The 22,349-nt window shown below is 44.3% G+C and overlaps 1 protein-coding gene across 1 annotated transcript in view; it reads left to right on the top strand.

Annotated features, from left to right (window-relative positions):
• The window catches only part of LOC140204655 (serine/threonine-protein kinase BRSK2-like), a 273,144-nt gene that overhangs the window by 151,333 nt on the left and 99,462 nt on the right, over positions 1 to 22,349 (top strand). The window contains 2 exon segments of the mRNA XM_072271351.1: positions 14,583 to 14,677; positions 19,918 to 20,003. Of these exon segments, the coding sequence (XP_072127452.1) occupies positions 14,583 to 14,677; positions 19,918 to 20,003 (181 nt within the window).

The raw sequence follows: 22,349 nt of genomic DNA, 5'->3' as shown, positions 1-22,349 counted from the left end.
TTTCTTTGTGATCATGACAAACTCTGACACCACAAAATCTGTTGGACACTTCCCTGTTGAGTAGATTGTAGATGTGTATGGGTACATGTGACTATTTATACCGTATATGTGTACGCAAGACCATGTATTTCATGTGTTTGTGCACTCGTGTCAATTTCTACGTTGTGCATGTGTATCCATGGCCAAATATTCCCTGTGTATATGTACCCGCAATTCTTTATACCGTGTATGTGTACCCGTGACCATTTATACCCTGTGTATCTGTACCTGTGACCACTTATACCCTGTGTATGTGTACACGTGAGCATTTATACCCTGTGTATGTGTACACGTGAGCATTTATACCCTGTGTATGTGTACATGTGACCATTTATATCCTGTGTATGTGCATATGTGACCAATTATACCCTGTGTATGTGTACCCGTGACCATTTATACCCAGTGTATGTGTACCTGTGACCATTTATACCCTTTGTATGTGTACCCGTGACCATTTATACCCTATGTATACCCGTGACCCTTTATACTGTGTATGTGTACCCGTTACCATTTATACCCTGTGTATGTGTACCCGTGACCGTTTATACCCTTTGTATGTATACCTGTGACCGTTTATACCCTATGTATGTGTACCTGTGATGATTTATACTCTGTGTCTATGAGCCCGTGTCCATTTATATCCTGTGTAGGTGTACCCTGAGAATGTTTATGCGTGAGCATTTATATCCCGTGTATTTGTACAAGTGACCATTTATACCGCATGTGTGTGTAGCATGTTCATTTACGCCCTTCGTATGTTCACCCGTGAGCATTCATTTGGTGTACCAGTGAAGATTATACCCGATGTGTGTGTAGCTGTGACCATTTATATTCTGTGTATTTGTACATGTGACCATTTCTATCCCGTGTGTGTACCATGACCATTTATACCACTTGATTGTGTACCTGAGAACATTTCTACGCAGTGTATGTATAACCATGATGATTTATACCGTGTATTTGTACATGTGACCATTTATACCCTGTGTAAGTGTACGCAAAACCATGTATTTCGTGTGTTTGTGCACTCATGTCAATTTCTACCTCGTGTATGTGTATCCGTGAACAAATATTCCCTGTGTATGTATATTGATCCGCAACTCTTTATACCGTGTATGTGTACCCGTGACTATTTATACCCAGTGTATGTGTACCCGTGATCACTTATACCCTGTGTATGTGTACCTGTGACTATTTATACCCTGTGTATGTGTACCCGTGACCACTTATACCCTGTGTATGTGTACCCGTGACTATTTATACCCTGTGTATGTGTACCCGTGACTACTTATATCCTGTGTATGTGTATCCATGAATATTTATATTCTGTGTATGTGTACCCGTGACCATTTATACCCTGTGTATGTGTACCTGTGACCATTTATACCTGGTGTATGCGTACCCGTGACCATTTATACCCAGTGTATGTGTACACGTTATCATTTATACCCTGTGTATGTGTACACGTTATCATTTATACCCTGTGTATGTGTACCCGTGACTACTTATATCCTGTGTATGTGTACCCATGAGCATTTATACCCAGTGTATGTGTATCCATGAATATTTATATCCTGTGTATGTGTACATGGGACCATTTATACCCTGTGTATGTGTACCCGTGACCATTTATACCTTGTGTATTTGTACCTGTGACCATTTATACCCTGTGTATGTGTATTCATGACCATTTACACCCTGTGTATATGTACCCATGACCACTTATACCCTGTGTATATGTACCCATGACCATTTATACCCTATGTATGTGTACCCGTGATCATTTCCACCCTGTGTACGTGTACCCATGAATATTTACAGCCTGTGTTTCTATACCTGTGACCATTTACCCCCGTGTATGTTTACCCATGAACATTTACACCCTGAGTCTGTATACCCGTGACCATTGATACCCTGTGTATGTGTACACGTGACCATTTATACCCTGTGTATGTGTACACATGACAATTAATACCATATGTATGTGTACATGTGACCATTTATAGCCTCTTTATATTTACCATGGCCACTTATACCCTGTGTACATGTACATGTGACCATTTATCCCCATGTGTATTTGTACACGTGACTGTTTAAACCCTGTGTATGTGAACCTGTGAACCTTTATACGCTGTGTACGCATACTGATGACCATTTCTGGCCAGAGTGTGTATACATGCGACCATTTATATCCTGTGTATGTGTACCCGTGACCATTTATACCCTGTGTATGTGTACCCATGACTGCTTATACCGTGTATGTGTACCTGTGACCATTTATACCTTGTGTATTTGTACCCGTGACCACTTATACCTTGTGTATTTGTACCCGAGACCCTGTTAATGTGTCACAGGTACAGTGCATGTGTACCCGTGACGATCTATACCCTGTGTATGTGTACCCGTGACCATTTATTCCCTGTGTATGTGTACACGAGACCATTTATACCCTGTGTATTTGTACCCGTGACCATTTATACCCTGTGTATGTGTACCCGTGACCATTTATACTCTGTGTATGTGTACCCGTGACCATTTATACTCTGTGTGTACCCGTGACCATTTATACTCTGTGTATGTGTACCCGTGACCATTTATACTCTGTGTGTACCCGTGACCACTTATACTCTGTGTGTGTGTACCTGTGGTGATTTATACTCTGTGTCCATGAGCCCGTGTCCATTTATATCCTGTGTAGGTGTACTCTGAGAATGTTTATGCGTGAGCATTTATATCCCGTGTATTTGTACAAGTGACCATTTATACCGCATGTGTGTGTAGCGTGTTCATTTACGCCCTTCGTATGTTCACCCGTGAGCATTCATTTGGTGTACCAGTGAAGATTATACCCGGTGTGTGTGTAGCCGTGACCATTTATATTCTGTGTATTTGTACATGTGACCATTTCTATCCCGTGTGTGTACCATGACCATTTATACCACTTGATTGTGTACCTGAGAACATTTCTACGCAGTGTATGTATAACCATGATGATTTATACCCTGTGTATTTGTACGGTTGACCATTTATACCCTGTTTAAGTGTACGCAAAACCATGTATTTCGTGTGTTTGTGCACTCATGTCAATTTCTACCTTGTGTATGTGTATCCGTGAACAAATATTCCCTGTGTATGTATATTGATCCGCAACCATTTATACTCTCTTTATATTTACTATGACCACTTATGCCCTGTGTACATGTACATGTGACCATTTATCCCCATGTGTATTTGTACACGTGACTGTTTAAACCCTGTGTATGTGAACCCGTGAACCTTTATACCCTGTGTATGTGTACTCATGACCATTTATGCCCAGAGTGTATGTACACGTGACCATTTATGTCCAGATTGTGTGTACACGTGACTATTTATACCCTATGTTTTTGTACCTGTGACCATTTATACCGTGTGTATGGGTACACATGACTATTTATACCGTGTGTATGTGTACACGTGACCATTTATTCCCTGTGTTTTTGTACATGTGACTAGTTATACGTGATGTATGTATACACATTCTAGTGCCTGTAAATATGCGAAGTTATGAGTCCCATCACTGTTAGAGATATATTAACTAAGAGTCGTCAGAATCTTTCATAATATTGTCCCCTTTCTCAACTGTGCAGGGAACCAATGAGAATATCGCCTTTCATTGCAGGAATGCAGATCTTTCTGAGGATCCCTCTGTATTGGTATAGTGCATTTCTTTTTGAAGAAAAATTGCCCTTCAAAATCATCCTTGAACCAGTGTGTTAGAGGGAAGCTATTAGTGAGGGACGTGTTGTTCCTAAGTTTTTTCTTTCACTTACCATCCAGTCAGATGCGCCCTGTGATTCATGTGGGTATGAAGACGTAGGCAGAATGAGGAAAGAGGTTCTGCTGATGGAATTTGAGCAGCTAGGGACTAAATTCAAAAGCTGAACTAGAAAGGTAGCAGTCTCTGAGCCACATGCATGTTGGCATATGGTCAAGAAGATTAGGGAGCTAGATGCGTGGCTCAAGGATTGTGGGTTTGAATCTACACTCTGTCTGTCAGAACAAGCGGGATCTCCCAGTGCCCACCCGTTTTATTTCCACTTCCCATTCCCATTCCGATATGTCCATCCATGGCCTCCTCCACTGTTGGGCTAAAGCCACACTTAGGTTGGAGGAACAGCACCTTATATTCCGTTTGGGTAGCCTCCAACTTGATGGCATGATCATCGATTTCAAACTTCCGGTAATGCCTCCTTCCCCCCTCCCTTCACCATTCCCATCCCCTTGTCCCTCTTTCATGTTATCTCCTTGCCTGCCCATCACCTCCCTCTGGTGCTCCTCCCCCCACCCTTTTTTCTTTTTTCCATGGCCTTCTGTCTCTTTCACCAATCAACTTCCTAGCTCTTTGCTTCATCCAACTTTCACCTATCACCTGGTGTTTCTCTCTCCCCTCCTCCCACCTTTCAAATCTACTCCTCAGCCTTTTTTCTCCCGTCCTGCTGAAGGATCTCGGCCCAAAGCTTTAACTGTACTTTTTTCCATAGATGCTGCCTGGTCTGCTGAGTTCCTCCAGCAATTTGAGTGTGAAAGTGAACGTAGGTCCCTTGGAGGACGAGAAGGGGGAATTAATACTGGGTAATGAGAAAATTATAGAGGCTTTGAATGTCTACTTTGTGTCGGTCTTCATAGTGGAGAATATGTTTGACATGCCAAAGGGAGATGTTATGGATGCAATGGGATGTGAGGACCTTGGTACAATAGCTGTCACTAAAGAGGTAGTGCTGAGCAAACTTGTGGGCCTGAAGATAGATAAGTCCCCTGGTCCTGATGGAATGCATCCCTAGGGTACTGAAAGAAATGACAGGAGTTATAGTAGAGGCCTTGGTGATGATTTACCAAAATTCTCTGGTCTTTGGACAGGTCCCAGCAGATTGGAAGATAGTAAATGTCACGCCACTGTTCAAAAAAGGATGTAGGCAAAAGGCAGTTAACTATAGACCAGTTAGTTTAACATCTGTAGTTGGGGAAATGCTTGAGGCTATCATTAAAGAAGAAATAGTGAGGCATCTGGAAAGAAATGGATCCATCAGACAGACGCAGCATGGTTTCAGCAAAGGCAGGTCTTGTATGACAAATTTACTGGAATTCTTTGAGGATATAACGAGCGCAGTGGATAGAGGGGAACAGATCACAAGATCACTAGACAAAGGAGCAGAAGTAGGCCATTCAGCCCATTGAGTCTGCTCCGCAGCTCCCCCATGAGCTAAACTATTCACCCATCTAGTTCCAATTTCCGGCTTTTTCCCCATATCCCTTGATACCCTGACTAATTAGATACCTGTCAATCTCCTCCTTAAACACCCTCAATGATCGGGCCTCCACAGCTGTATGTAGCAACGAATTCCACAAATCCATGACCATCTGGCTAAAATAATTTCTCCTCATCTCTGTTTTAACTGGGTACCCTCTAATTCTAAGACTATGGCCTCTTGTCCTGGACTCACCCACCAAGGGAAACAACCTTTCCACATCTACTCTGTCCAACCCTTTCAACATTCAAAATGTTTCTATGAGATCCCCTCTCATTCTTCTATACTCTAATGAATACAGTCCAAGAGCTGACAAACGCTCCTCATATATTAGCCCCTGCATTCCAGGAATCATCCTCGTAAATCTTCTCTGAACTCTCTCAAACATCAGTACATCCTTTCTAAGATAGGGGGCCCAAAACTGCACACAGTATTCCAAACGAGGTTTCACTAATGCCCCATAGAGCCTCATCATCACCTCCTTACTCTTATACACTATTCCTCTTGAAATGAATGCCAACATAGCATTCGCTTTCCTTACCGCCAATCCAACTTGGTGGTTAACCTTTAGGGTATCCTGCATGAGAACCCCCAAGTCCCTTTGCACTTCCGATTTTTGAATTTTCTCCCCATGTAAATAATAATTTGCCTGATTATTTCTTCTTCCAAAATGTACAACCGTTCATTTGTCAACATTGTATCTCATCTGCCATTTCTTTGCCCACTCTCCTAAACTGACTAACTCTCTCTGCAACCTTTCCGTTTCTTCAACATTTCCTGCTCCTCCACCTATCTTGGTGTCATCCGCAAATTTAGCCACAAAACCATTTAATCCATAATCTAAATCATCGATATACATCGTAAGAAGAAGCAGCCCCAACACCGACCCCTGCGGAACACCACTAGTAACCGGCAACCAATCAGAATAGGATCCCTTTATTCCCACCCTTTGCTTTCTGCCTATCAGCCAATGCTCCACCCATTTCAATATCTTTCCTATAATTCCATTGGCTCTCATCTTATTAAGCAGCCTCATGTGCGGCACCTTATCGAAGGCCTTTTGAAAATCCGAATTCACAACATCCACAGCCTCTCCCTTGTCAATCTTATTCGAGATTACCTCAAAAAATTCCAATAGGTTGGTAAGGCAGGATCTTCCCTTCATGAAACCATGCTGGCTTCGGCCTATCTTGTCATGCACCTCGAGGTATTTCATAACCTCGTCCTTGAGGATTGACTCCAATAACTTTCCAACTACCGATGACAGACTAATAAGTCTGTAATTTTCTTTTTGCTGCCTCCTTCCTTTCTTAAATAGTGGACCTTCCAGTCCTCCGGAACCATGCCAGAGTCTATTGATTCCTGGAAGATCATTTCCAATGCTTCCACAATCTCCAAAGCCACCTTCTTCAGAACCCTTGGGTGCACTTCATCCGGACCGGGAGACTTATCTATTCTTAGTCCACTTAGCTTCCCAAGCACTTTCTCTCTAGTAATCTTGACTGTACCTACTTCTATTCCCTGATACCTCTGGCTATCAGGTATATTGCTCATGTCTTCCACTGTGAAGACTGATGCAAAATACTCATTCAGTTCCTCCGCCATCTCTTTGTTATCCATTATAATTTCTCCAGCATCATTTTCAATCGGTCCCGTATCTACCCTTGTCACTCTTTTACTCTTCATATGTTTAAAAAAACTCTTAGTATCCTTTTTTATGTTAATCGCCAACTTCCTTTCATAATTCATCTTTTCTTTCCTAATGACTTTCTTAGTTTCCTTCTGTAGGTTTTTAGAAGTCTTCCAGTCCTCATTTTTCCCACTAATTTTTGCTTCCTTGTACGCCGTTTCTTTTGCTTTTATTTTTGCCTTAACCTCTCTCGTTAGCCACATTTGTGCCATCTTTCCATTCATGATTTTCTTTTTTCTTGGAATATATTTTTCCTGCATTTTCCTTACTTCTTGTAGGAATTTCATCCAATTCTGCTCTGCCGTCCCTCCATTTAGTTTACTTTTCCAATCAACTTGGGCCAGTTCCTCTCTCATACCACTGTAATTTCCCCTGTTCCACTGAAATATCGATACACCTGATACCAGCTCCTCCTTTTCAAATATGAAACTGAACTCAATCATATTATGATCACTACTTCCAAGGGGTTCCTTTACCCCCAGCTCCCTAATCGCCTCAGGGTCATTACACAGCACCCAATCCAAAACAGCCGGTCCCCTGGTGGGCAAGCTGCTCCAAAAAGCCATCCTGTAGGCATTCTACAAACTCCCTCTCCTGAGATCCATTACCTTCCTGACTTTCCCAATCCACTTTCATATTAAAATCCCCCATAATTATCTTGACATTTTCCTTCTGACATGCTTTTTCTATTTCCAGCTGCAACTTGTAGTTCACATCCCGGCTGCTGTTTGGAGGCCTGAATATAACTGCTACTAGTGACTTTTTACCCTTGCCATTTCTTAATTCTACCCATACGGATTCTACCTCTTCTGATCCTATGTCCCTTCTTTCTATTGATTTGATATCGTTACTTACCATCAGGGCCACACCACCCCCTTTACCTACCTTCCTATCTTTCCTGTACACTGTGTATCCTGGGATATTCAGCTCCCAATCACATCCATCATTTAGCCATGACTCGGTGATGGCCACAATGTCATATCTTTTAACGTGTAGCTGTGCAGCAAGGTCATCCACTTTATTTCTAATGCTGCATGCATTTAAGTACAGTACATTTAGATCAGTATCTGTTGCCAATTTTGCTATATTTCTATTTTGCAGCAAATTATGCTGTATATTCACCGGCCTGTCCTTCTTGCCATCTTTGCTGCACGGTATTTTTGACTTATTTCTATTTTCCTCTTCCTCGACCCTAACACCTTGGTTTCCTTCCCCTTGCCAACTTAGTTTAAACCCTCCCTAACAGCTATATTAAACAATTCCGCCACTCCCCGAATCTTAAGTCTATGTCCCCTAGTTCTAGTCTCACCTACCAGTGAAAACAACTTTCCTGCCTCTATATTATCTATCCCTTTCATAATTTTATATGTTTCTGTAAGATCTCCTCTCATTCTCGGGAGTGCTTGTGCATGAATCACAAAAGGTTGGTTTGCAGGTGTAGCAAGTTATCAAGAAAGCAAATGGAATGTTGGCCCTCATTGCTAGAGAGATTGAACTTAAGAGCAGGAAGGTTATGCTGCAAATGTACAGATAGATGTTATTTACTTGGATTTCCAGAAGGTTTTCGATAAGGTGCCACATAAAAGCCTTATCCATAAGATAAGGATGCATAGAGTTGGAGGCGATCTATTAGCATGGATAGAGGATTGGTTAACTAATAGAAAGAAGAGAGTTGGAATACATTGGTGTTACTCTGATTGTCAATAAGTGGTGAGTGGTGTGCCACAGGGGTCGGTGTCGGGTCTGCAATTGTTCACGATATACATTAATGATCTGGAAGAAGATACCGAGTGTAATGTATCGAAGTTTGCTGATGACACTAAATTGAGTGGAAAAGCAAATTGTGCAGAAGTTACAGAGAGTCTGCAGAGAGATATAGATAGGTTAAGTGAGTGGGCACGGGTCTGGCAGATGGAGTACAATGCTGATAAATGTGAGGTTACCCACTTTGGAAGGAAAAATGAAAGAGCAGATTATTATTTAAATGGTAAAAAATTGCAGCATGCTGCTGTGCAGAGAGATTTGGGAGTGCTTGTGCATGAATCACAAAAGGTTGGTTTGCAGGTGCAGCAGGTTATCAAGAAGGCAAATGAAATGTTGGCCCTCATTGCTAGAGGGATTGAATTTAAGAGCAGGGAGGTTATGCTGCAAATGTACAGGGTATTGGTGAGGCCACACCTGGAGTACTGTGTGCAGTTCTGGTCTCCTTACTTGAGGAAGGATATACTGGGTTTTGGTGGTGGTACAGAGGAGGTTCACCAGGTTGATTCCAGAGATGAGGGGATTAGGCTATGAGGAAAGACTGAGTCACCTGGAACTATACTTGCTGGAATTCAGAAGGATGAGAGGAGATCTTATAGAAACATATAAAATTATGAAAGGGATAGATAATATAGAGGCAGGAAAGTTGTTTGCACTGGTAGGTGAGACTAGAACTAGGGGACATAGACTTAAGATTCAGGGGAGTAGATTTAGGATGGAGATGAGGAGGAACTGCTTTTCTCGGAGAATGGTGAATCTGTGGAATTCTCTGCCCAATGAAGCAGTGGAAGTTACCTCAGTGAGCATATTTGACAAGGTTGGATAGATTTTTGCATAGTAGAGAAATTAAGGGTTATGGGGAAAAGGCAGGTAGGTGAAAATGAGTCCATGCTCAGATCAGCCGTGATCTTATTGAATAGTGGAACAGGCTCGACGGGCCGGATGACCTAATCCTGCTCCTATTTCCTATGCTCTTATGTTCTAACATTTTTCATTCCAGAGCAAAAAGTATAAATAATAAGAAGAGATAGAATGTTTTTGAATTTTACCAGCACCGTTCCACAGTCTTTGGGTGTTGCAAATCATTGTGCTGGTTGAGTACCTCTTATCCAAATTGCTTGGGGCTGGAAGTGTTTCATGTTTCGGACTTCGTCGGAATTTAGAATATACTGAATAATGAAATAGCTTGATATTGCTATCATTTCTGACTCTGAATTTATGTGCTACTGGTAAGCAGACTTTGTCTTACACTTGTTCATCACACGTATGTACTGATGCGGCATATGTTCACTCTGACACTGATGAATCCACTCTTTCAATACACAATCGAGATCTTCATTTTTCACTTTATACAGTGATTTTCTATTTTTGGTTAACCTCTGTTCGTTACATAAGTGAGGTCTCTTCTCAGAACTGTCTGGCGCACAGAGACCAGTACGTGACCTGGGAACCTTCCCAGCACCTTGTGGAATTTTCCATTTGTGACGTTATGTCAGCACTCAAAAAAAAATTCAGATTTTGGAACTTCAGATAATGGGTGTTCAGTCTGTTGATTTTCAGCAGCAGTACAGTACAATACACACAAAAATAATAAGTGGTGCAAAAAGAGAGCAAGATAGTTGCATAGTGTTTTTTGTGTTCATGGACTACTCAGAAATCTGATGGCAGAAAGGAAGAATCTCTTCCTAAAACACTGAGTGTGTGTCTTGCAGTACGTCCTCCCCATTGGCAGTAATGAGAAGAGGGTATGTCTAGAAAGTCCTTAATGATGGATGTCACAATCTTGAGGTAATACCTTTTGAAGGTGGCTTCGATGGTGGAGCGACTCGTGAACGTGATAAGAGTTGGCTGAGTTTGTAACCCTTGTGCATTGGAGACTCTGGGCCAGGTTGTGTTGCAACCTGTTAGAATGCTCCCCATGATTCATCTGGCAACACAGTTCAGTACAACACACAATGTTGTTTTTGAAGACATCTCAAAGATTTCCCTTCTCCAATTTTATTTAAATAATTTCCCATAAACTCTGCTTTGTGTTGTCTGGGGAACAGATACAATATTGTTTGGAAAGATGAGAAGGAGACCAGCTGGAGTCTAGAGGAGTAATGAGGTGAGGTGGGGATCCCTCTGAAACACTGAATGTGGAAAGGCCTAGATAGAGTGAATGTAGAGACGATGTTTCCAATAGTGCACAGCCTCCGAATACAAAGAAGTCTCTTTGGAACAGAGATGAGGAGGAATCTTTAGCAAGAGGGTTGTGAATCTGTGCAATTCACTTGTCACAGATGGCTGTGGAGACCAAGTCATTGGGTGTATTTAATATGGAGGTTGACAGGTTCTTGATTAGTAAAAGCATCAAAAGTTATAGGGAGAAGGTAGGTGAATGGGATTGAGAGAGAAAATAAATCAGCCATGATGGAATGGTATAATTGACTCGATGGGCTGAATGGTCTCATTCTGCTTCTTTGTCTTATGAATCGGAAGGTTGTGGGTTTCAGTCTCGCTCCAGAGCAAAGCACAGAAATCAAGGCTGATGCTGTGCTAAGGCACCTTGCTGAACAGAAGAGGCGTTGGACCAAGGTCTTGCCTGCTCTCCTTGAGCTGTGACAAATCCTCTGGCGCAGGACATTGATGTGTGAAGTTGTTTATGTAGAAGCAACGCCCGTGATGTCTGAGATCATCCACACTGATAGAACCAGCATCAAGGGCCGAATGGTCCTCTTCTTCTTCACTGTTTTATGTCACTGGACACATAGATGCAGTTAAAGTATATTAATATTTAATAATAAAATGATTTTTTGAATAGTACATGTTTTTGTACCTATGCCTTGTTTTGCACTTACTCTCTTCTCTGTCTTTACAATTCATGTATAATTTAAGTTCGGTTTGGTTCCTTAAGGTTGTCACAGCCGGGGGAGGTAGAGGGAATAAGCTCCCACTAACTATTAAATGCTCCCAGTAGTGTGTGTCTCAAATAGCCTGTGACAACTACGTCCTGCTCCTGACCTTCACATGTGGCTTAGTTACTCAGCCTGGCAGAACTGTTTCTACTGCCAGAAGGGACAAAGCTGGGTTACTGGCACCTAAATACCAGTCACTTCAGGCATACGGGGCTCGTCAGCTGTGGTAGGCAGCTCATCTAGGAGAAGGAAATCTCTGATCTCAAAATTCCCCTGCTTTGCGGCTGTACCCACTCATGGGGAAGGCTTCAGGAGAAGCCCCAAAGGAAAAATCTGGAGCTGGAGTCCCTGAGGCAGTCCTACGTTGAGTTCAACACTGACTGGCAACTCCTGCGACACCACTGGTGCCAAACTATGTTGGTCTCTGACGTTCCTTTGGATTCTTCAACCGCATGGATGGGGAGCCTGCTCTCCGTGTCGTACTGCTGTGGCTTGCCTATCACATACACTGCTTGGATGCAGCACCCAAGGTCCACATCAACCACCGGAGGTTCTTGTCATCTTTGGTTTGCTATCTATTCCTATCGGTCTATGATGCTATTGCAAGTAGGTTTGAAATTGCACCAGTAGGTCACCATATTTGTGCACATGGCAATAAACTTCACTTGACTGAAAACTAATGGATATTTTAATCTATTAATATTAATCAAAATAGTTTTAAAAAAGAAAGGTCTTTTTAATTCCAGATCAGTAAACTCATTCAAATGAAAGAGGTGGCTTTATATTCATTGGGGGTGCTGAAGGGTCAAGTGGGAAGTGTGCGCTGCCTCTTGCAGCCACCAACAGTCCTGCAGACTTGAAGGTTGTATAGGGAGAGTGGGTCATACTGGTGCTTCAGGCTCCAAGGTTCCATGCTGCATTGTGTTTCCCCAGGCAGCCTGGTTTAACAGACGACAAGAGAGAAGGTTGGCAGTGGTGGTGTGTGGCAGGACTTAATGATTATGAGGAGGTTTCATAGAGCAGACCTAGAGATTGCATCCAAAAATAGCGGCATAAATGCACACAGTGGCCACTTAATTAGATACCTCCTGTACCTAATAAAGTGGCCACTGAGTGTATGTCCATGGTTTTCTGCATCTGTAGCCCATGCACTTCAAGGTTTGATGTGTTGTGCATTTAGAGATACCCTCTGCACACAACTGTAGTGATGTGTGGTTATTTGAGTTACTGTCGCCTTCCTGTCAGCTTGAACCAGTCTGGTCATTCTCCTCTGACCTCTCTCATTAACAAGGAATTTTCACCCACAGAACTGCTGTTCATTGAATGTTTTCTTTTGGGTTTTTTTGCACTAATTTCTGTAAACTCTAGAAACTGTTGTGCATGAAAATCCTGGGAGATCAGAAGTTTCTGAGATACTCAAATCACCCCATCTGGCACCAACAAAGATTCCATGGTCAAAGTTACTTGGATCACGTTTATTCTCCACTTTGATGTTTGGTCTGAACAACTGAACCTCGTGACCATGTCCACATGCTGTTATGCATTGAGCTGCTGCCACATGATTGGCTCATTAGATATTTATTTTAACGAGTAGGTGTACAGATGTACCTGAAAAAAATGGCCACTGAGTGTACATTTCCTTTCATTGTAAGAGACCATTCAGCCCATTGAGTTCATGCAAGCTCTCAGAGAAACCCGATCTGCCATTAATTTTCATTGAGAGCTATTCTCATCACACATTCAATCTGTATTCCAATCAGAGGATGAGAGGTGACCTGACAGAGGTGTATAAGCTGATGAGAGGCATTGACCGTGTGGATAGTCAGTGGCTTTTTCTCAGGGCTGCAATAGTTGCCATGAGGACACAGGTTTAAGGTGCTGGGGAGTAGGTGCAGAGGAGATGTCAGGTGTGAGTTTTTTACGCAGAGAGTGGTGAGTGTATGGAATGGGCTGCCAGCAGCAGTGGTGGAGGTGGATACAATAGGGTCTTTTAAAAGACTTTTGGATAGGTGCATGGAGCTTAGAAAAATAGAGGGCTAGGTAATTTCTAAGGTAAGGACATGTCCGGCACAACTTTTTGGCCGAAGGGCCTGTAATGTGCTGTAGGTTTTCCATGTTTCTATGTTTCTAATTGCACTGGTATCATTTACCAGTGATAAGGTACAGTGGCCAAGTAATCTACCAATCCGCATGTCCATTAAAATGTGGGAGCAATGTGGTATTAGACAGACACATGGAGAGATACGAATCATGTGCAGGCAGAAAGGATTTAGCTTAATTCTGCATCGGTTTCAGAACAGACATCTCGTGGGCTACAGGGCCTGTTCCTGTACCGTACTGTACTGAGAAATGGGAGCACTCAGGGGAATACCCATTCAGTCACGGGGGACTGTTGAATGTCTGCAGGGAACGCACTGGGGTCAGGATCGAACCTGAGTCACTGGAGCTCTGAAGCAGAAGATAGCCAGCAGAAAATCTCATGAGGGATGTGGGAGGTCACGGAGAAAGTGGAACTAGCTACCATAAGGAGTAACTGTCGATTTAAGAGAAAGGATCAGGTGTAGATTGCACAGTCTCTCAAACTTGCAGCTTCCTTGAATCAGATCTTGGTTGATCCTGTGATCCATTCTTCCACTGAAGGGCCTGTACTTGGGTTGAATTGTTCCATGACTCAAACAATAATAATACTCTTTACACTAGGGATATCTCTATCTCTCCTCTCCTCTTTCAACCACTCATCCTCCATTTCTGAGGGACTCAAGATGGCTTCATGTTACCTTCCCCAGGTAGTTAGGGACAGTCAGTAAATTCTGGACGTGCCAACAGTGGGTACAACCCAAAAGTGAATATTCAAAACCTGTGTAGCTGACTAAGTTACCAGTGTTTCTCTTCTCTCTTTCATTCCAGGACTGGTGAAGCTCGGCATTCACTGCATTACGGGGCAAAAGGTTGCAGTAAAGATTGTAAACCGCGAGAAGTTGACAGAGTCTGTCCTCATGAAGGTGAGAATCAACCAGAGGCTGGCTTATTGGTTCTTGTCTAAACAGATTAGGCCTTTTTCATTGGCGTGTGTCTGCTCTGGTTGTTGTATTCATATTTTTCACTTCCTGTGAAGCACATGACCTCACAACCTATCTCACTATGATCTTCCTCATTGTTTACACTTTCTCTATAGCTTTATTCTTCATTTTTATTGTCTCACCTCGTACTACTGTGCCTCAATGCAATGAAATGATTTTATTTAGTTATTTATTTAAAGGTACGATGCGGAACGAGCCTTTTCAGCCTTTAGAACCACTCTGCTGGCAATACACCTATTTAACCCTGGCCTAATGATAGGACAGTTCACAATGGCCAGTTAATACTGTGAGGGGAGACTGGAACACTTGGAGGAAGCCCACACATTCCACGGGGCAGATGTACAAACTCCTTACAGAGTTCACTGGGATTGAACTCTGAGCTCCGATGCCCGGAACTGTAATAGCATCGTGCTAACTGTTACGCTATCCTGAGCTGAATGAACAGTGTGCAGCACAAGCTTTTCACCGTATGTCAGATACAAGACCCTGAGACTATGAGATATAGGAATAGATCTAGGCCATTCATCCCATCGAGTCTGCTCTTGCCATTTCATCATGACTGATCCATTTCCCTCTCAGCCCCAATCTCCTGCCTTCTCCACGCAATCTCTTACACCTTGAGTAATGAAAACAATAACTAACCAATTCCAATTCCATTTCCTGAGGAAAACACTACTGTTTAAATTAATGTACTTACCCTGTTGTTCTCCTACCCATAGGATATAGGCTCTGCAAAGAGTGTAGCAGCTGAGTTCTGCTTGGTCACTGGGTCATGGTTTACAGGATCACTTAGGCGGCGGTGAGCTGCCTTCTTGAACATCTGAGGTCCTTCAGGTGAAGGTGGCCCGATAGGTTCTGTTGATGGGGGGAGAGGGTCAGCAGCAATAAAGGAAGGGGAAACCTGCAGCTGGTGGTGCTATCTCCCCCCTCGTGGCGACTGCCCTGGTCCTTTCTCGTGGTAGAGGTTGCGGGAGGCGGGGTGTTAGAGTCGTAGAGCAGCACTGCACAGAAACAGGGTCTTTGGTCTGTCTAGGCCATGCCAGCTTGGTCTTCTGCCAAATCCCATCTGTCTGCATCCAGACCATACCCCTCTCATCCATGTACCTATCCAAACCTAAATGTCACAGTTGAACCCACATCCACCACTTCTGCTGGCAGCTCATTCTACACTTGCACCACCCTCTGAGTAGAAGAGTTCCCTCTCAGATTCCCCTTAAGTATTTCACCTGTCACCCTTGTCCTATGGTCTGTCGTCGTCTCCCTCGACCTGAGGGGAAAGTCCTGCTTGCATTTACCCTATTTATACCCACCCCCCCCCACCCCATAATCTGGTATACTTCTATAAGAGCTCCCTGCATCTTCCTCCATTCCAGTGAAGTTAGGAAGACACTGTTGGAATATCCAGGGGGATTATTTTGTTGGTGGTACACAGTGTGGTCACGGTGTGCCGGTGGTGGTGGGTAGAACATCTAGGATGGTTACTGTGTGGCCACGGTGTGCCGGTGATGGAGGGGAGGAATGTTTAGGATGGTTACTGTGTGGCCACGGTGTGCTGGTGATGGAGGGGAGGAATGTTTAGGATGGTAAATGAGAATCTAGTCTGGCAGGCTGCTTTGCCTTGGATGATGTCAAGCTATCTGACTGTTATTGGAGTTTCAGACATCCAGGATGTGGAGAGTGTTCCATCAAACTCCTGAATGGTAGATCACGGAGAGATCATAAGAATTAGGCCATTCAGCCTGTCAAGTCTGGTCTGCCTTGGTGGATCAGGAGGGAGTCACTCACCCTGGGATACCTAGCCTCTAATCTGATCTTGGTCGATATGGTAGCATATGGTTACAGTACCAATGACCCGGGTTCAATTCCCGCTGCTGCCTGGAAGGAGTTTGTACGTTCTCCCCGTGACAGCGTGGGTTTCCTCTGGGTACTCTGGTTTCCTCCCACAGTCCAAAGACCTACTGGTTAGTAGGGTAATTGATCATGGTAAATTATACAGTGATTAGGCTAGAGCTAAATAGGTGGGTTGTGGGTGGTGCTGAAAGACCCTGTTCCACACTATATCTATAAATAGGTAATAAATTAATAAATGAAATAACCATAGTGCTTATGTGGCTGCCCCATTTGAGTTTCTGGTCAGGAGTGACACCCAGACTGTTGATGAGAACTTGGTGATGGCAGTGGCTTTGAATGTGATGACTTGGTGGTTAGAATCCCCGTTGGGTTTGCCGTAAAGATCTTGAATTCACCTCCCTCAGCCCACTGCAGTGGTTCGGGACTTCATGCACCTTCTCAGGGCAACATGTCATGCCCTGGACCAAGAGCAAAGAATGAGATATCACCCTTTTGTGAAAGACTCAGCTGTCCAGAAACCAAGCCTGTTGTCCCTGGCCTCAGGTGGACGGTGTGGGAGACCTGGGGAGATGTGATTGGATAGGTGGTGGAAATGAATCATTGCTCAACTTGAACTACTAAAATATTAGGAAAAGCCCGAGCCTCTGGAATTCCCTCCCCACCCCTCTCTCCTCCTTTCAAACCACCAAAATGTGGGTCTTGGTACGAAATTTAATTTGAGAATCTCTTGCAGATGCCCTCCTCATTTCAGGGTATCAGACAAATGCAGACTCTGGTCGATTATGATGGCCTCTCTAGTCAAATAGCTGGCCAATAATGACTCACAGTCAGTAAATTTAATATCAAAATGCCTACGTGTCACCATACACTGAGATTCATTTTCTTGTGTGCATTCGGAGTAGATACCAAGAAACATATTAGAATCAACGAAAAACCACAAAGTAGAGAAACTGTACAAATACAAAATTAATAACAATAATCCTTTATCAGTCAGTTCTGGTTCAGGTGCCTGGTGGCTGAAGGTAATAACTGTACCTGAAACCAGTGATGTGGCACCCAGACCTCCTACTCGATGGCAGTCGTGAGGACAGAGCATGACTGGATGCTGGGAGGGGGATATGTCCTTGATAAGAGCTGCTTAGAGAGAGGCAAGTGTGAGATAACAGGAGAGCTAATGGCTTAAGGGGAGAGCTCGTGGCTATAGTGATGTAGGTGCGTAATTGCAGAGAGCTTGATTCCATGTTTCGGCCAGGTGCGTGATCTCAGAGTGAGAACCTGATTCCTCTCCAGGGCTAGGTGTGTGATCTCAGTGAGAAATGTGAAAGTGCTGGAGGGACTGGCTGTGCTGTGTAACATGGAACATAGAATATTACAGCACAGTACAAACCCTTCAGCCCATGATGTGTGCTACCTCTAAGATCGATCTAAGCTTTTCCTCATACATTGTCCTCAATTTTTCTACCATCTGTGTGCTTATTTAAGGGTTTTTTAAAGTCCCTCTACCACCACCCCTGGCAGGAGTTCCATGCACCCACCACTCTCTGTGCACATAACCTAATTCTAAATTCCCCCAACCAACGCATACAAAATGCTGAAGGAACTCAGCAAGCCGGGCAGCGTCTGTGGAAAAGAGTAAACAGTCAACATTTCAGGCTGAGACCCTTCATCACAACTGTTCTTTCCTCCAATCACCTTAAGATTATGTCCCTTCATATTAGCTATTAGTCTTTGGAAAAAGTCTCTGGTTAAGGATTTTGCCTGGATTGGGGAGCATGCCTTATGAGAATAGGTTGAGTGAACTCGGCCTTTTCTCCTTAGAGCGATGGAAGATAGAGGTAACCATATAGAGGTGTATAAGATGATGAGAGGCATTGATTGTGTGGATAGTCAGAGGCTTTTTCCCAGGGCTGAAATGGCTAGCACGAGAGGGCACAGTTTTAAAGTGCTTGGAAGTAGGTACAGAGGAGATGTCAGGGGTAAGTTTTTTACGCAGAGAGTGGTGAGTGCGTGGAATGGGCTGCCGGCGATGGTGGTGGAGGCGGATACGATAGGGTCTTTTAAGAGACTCCTGGACAGGTACATGGAGCTCAGAAAAATAGAAGACTATGGGTAACCCTAAGTAATTTCTAAAATGAATACATGTTCAGCACAGCATCATGGGCCAAAGGGCCTGTATTGTGCTGTAGGTTATCTATGTTTCTATCCACTCTGTCTATGACTGTTATCATGTTGAACATCAAGGGCAAAGGGTATGAGATGAGACTGGAGGGGCTGGGGCTGCTTTTGCTGGAACAAAGAAGGCTTTTTTTTAGATTGGTTGCGATGGTTCTGGAGAGGGTGTAGAGGAGATTTCCTGGGCTATTGCCTGGGATGAAGGAGAGACTCGGGCTGTTTTCCCTGGAGCAGAGGAGGTGAAGAGGGACATGATTGGGGTATACATTTACATAATTTGAGGGACATGGATAGGGTAGACTGCCAGAAAGCAGTGTCCTGGATAACTGCACCAAGTCCTTCAAACTTCAGTGCTCAGTGCCCTAAATGATGAAGGCCAGTCTGACAAAAGCCTTTTACACCAACCTTGTGACTCCACTTTCAGGGAACCATGAATCTAACTCCAGTGTCCCCCTGTTGTACAATGTTCCCAGCACTCAAGCACACACTATGAAAGTCCTGCTTTGACTTTTATAATTACCTAGAGATACAGCACAGTACCAGGCCTTAGAGATACAGCACAGTACCAGGCCTTAGAGATACAGCACAGTACCAGGCCTTAGGGATACAGCACAGTACGAGGTCTTAGGGATACAGCACAGTACCAGGCCTTAGAGATACAGCACAGTACGAGGTCTTAGGGATACAGCACAGTACTAGGCCTTAGGGATACAGCACAGTACCAGGCCTTAGGGATACAGCGCAGTACAAGGCCTATTCGGCCCAATGAGTCCCCACCACCCAGTTACACCCCTGTGACCAATGAACCTTCTAACTCGCATGTCTTTGGAATGGGGGAGGGAACCGGAGCACCCGGAAGAAACGTACGCGGTGTCGGGGCTGGCTGTGCCTTATGGATAGCGATGGAATTGAACCCATATTGCTGGTACAGTAGTAGCATTGCACCACCGTGCTGCCCTGACTTGATTTCCCAAAACACACCACCTCGCACCCATTCGCCACTTACTGTCGAGTCCTGCACCGATTCTGCAGCCAGTTGGGGTCTAGTGGAATGGTGAGCAGCCCAAAGGGGCTGAGTGACCTTTTGTCCAGAATGAGGAGTGTGTGTGTAACCACCTTCCCTTTCTGCTCTGACGTAGGTGGAAAGAGAGATTGCTATCCTGAAGCTGATCGAACACCCTCACGTACTGAAGCTCCACGACGTCTATGAAAATAAGAAATATTTGTAGGTATTATTATGTTTTTCACTCGCTCTGTGGTGTGCAGCCCTCGCTGGGTTCTCCGGAGGCAGTAGTGGCCGACCCTGACCGTTTGCAGGAAGAGTTTCTTTGGGTGAGGGCCAGTGATGCCAAGGTGTGGCACGCTTTCCCATGCTAGCCACCAGCTTCTGCCCACTACTGTGGCGATGCCCAAAGACCCTGTGGCTGGTGCGCGTACGTACACACACACACACACACACACACACACACACACACACACACACACACACAGCACTACTGGAGGTGCAGATCTCGGGGAGAGCAGTTACACTGGGCCTTCCTCCTCCTCCCCACCCACTCTCCTGGGGGATCGGAAACACCCCATGGCCTCCATAAGGCCAAGCAGAATTAGGCCATTCAGACAAGTAAGTCTACACTGCCATTCTGTCATTGGCTGATTTATTATCTCAACCCCATTCTCCTGCCTTCTCCCCAGAACCTTTGAGAACCTTACTAATCAAGAACCTATCAACCTCCACTATGATTTGGCCTCCTTAGCCGGCTGTGGCCATGAATTCCAGAGATTCACAGCACTCTGCGTAAAGAACTTCCTCCTCCCTTATGTTCTAAATGGATGTCCTTCTGTTCTAAGGCTGTGCCCTCTGCTCTCAGACTCTCACACTATTGGAAACATCCTTTCTATGACCCAGATGTCCAAGGCATCTCCTTATAATTCACGCAACATGCGCAACACGCTGGAGGAACTCAGCAGGCCAGGCAGCATCTGTGGAGAAAAGTACAGTTGATGTTTTGGGCCGCGACCCTTCAGCAGGACGGGTTTTGAACCCTGCCGAAGAATTTCGGCCCGAAATATCGACTGTACTTATTTCCATAGATGCTGCTGGCCTGCTGAGTTCCTCCAGCGTTTTGTGTGTGTTGCTCAGATTTCCAGCATCTGCAGATTTCCTCTTGTTCATTCCTTATAATTCATGCCCTTGAGTCCCAGAGTCATCCTTATAAATTTTTTGCACCCTCTCTAGGTTAACCACATCCTTCCTATAGCTGGATGACTGGACCTGTGCACAGTGCTCCAAGTGTGTTCTCACCAACGTGCTGTACAGCTGTTACGTGAAATGTTCTCTCATGATATGAAGGAATTTAATCTGTCACAGGTTATGGTATGGACCAAAGTTAGGGAGAGTGGGTGCTCTAATGGAGCCTGGGTCGCATCAGAACGAGTTGACAGGCAGAGGATGTTGGTGGGACCCATCCCTTCATGGAAACCCTTCCCATTATTGCCAGATTTACCTCGTACTGGAGCGCCCGGGAACCTCTTCTGTTATGGAGGCCAGGTTCACTCCATACCAGAGTGCCCATCATAGCTGCCCAGATGTTTGAGCTGTTAGAAGCAAAGACACTGAACCTCTGTCCCTAATGTATCTGCTGCTACCATCACCCCCGGTAGCACATTCCATGCACCCACCTACTTCAAGAGTGGCTATCAGATAGTCATTCCTTGCACTAAGCAAATGTGTGGTCATGTTGAGGCCTTTGTGATTGTATTGGGAGCTGTGAGTTCAAGAGCTGTCCTATTAAACCCTGGTTAGACCACCCTTGGAATTCTGTTTTGTTTCATTATAGGAAGGATGTGGAAGCTTTAGCGAGGGTGCAGTGGAGATCTACCAGAATGCTGCCTGGATTGGAGAGAATGTCTTACGAGGAAAGGCAGAGTGAGCGCGGGGTTTCTGTTCATTTTTTAATTTAGAGATACAGCATGCTTCAGGCCCAATGAGCCAAACCACCCAGAAACCCACCTAGTTGACACTAGCCTAATCACAGGAAAATTTACAACAACCAATTAACTTGCTAACTGGTACAGTGTTGCTTTGAACTATGGGAGGAAGTGAGAAGGACACACAAACTCCTGACCGGCAGTGCCGGAATTGAACTCTGAACTTTGGTACAGCCTGAGCTGTAATAGTGTTGCATTAATCGCTACCCCACCGTGGCACCCCATTTGGAGGGAAGGAGGATGAGTGGTGACTTGATAGAGGTGCACAAGATGACGAAGTACACATCAAGTGGATAGCAGAGGGCCTTTCCCAGGGTAGATGTGGCTAACACCAGGGGCCATCTTTTGAAGGTGATTGGAGGAAAGTATGGGGTAAATGTCAGAGCGATTGCATACCTTCATGTTACCCGTAGGGGAGGTGTTGCAAAGGATATTGAACAGAGAACACACAGTTGAACACAACAGCACAGTACAGGTCCTTCAATGTTGTGCCGACCTTTTCACCTACTCTAAGATCAATCTAACCCTTCCCTCCCACACAGCCCTCCATTTTTCTTTCATTTAAGAGTCCCTTAAATGT

The sequence above is a fragment of the Mobula birostris genome, chromosome 11 (assembly GCF_030028105.1).
Source record: "Mobula birostris isolate sMobBir1 chromosome 11, sMobBir1.hap1, whole genome shotgun sequence".
In the NCBI taxonomy this organism is placed as follows: domain Eukaryota; kingdom Metazoa; phylum Chordata; class Chondrichthyes; order Myliobatiformes; family Myliobatidae; genus Mobula; species Mobula birostris.
The sequence above is the reverse complement of the archived record's forward strand: the minus strand, read 5'-3'. Positions and strand labels throughout refer to the sequence as shown.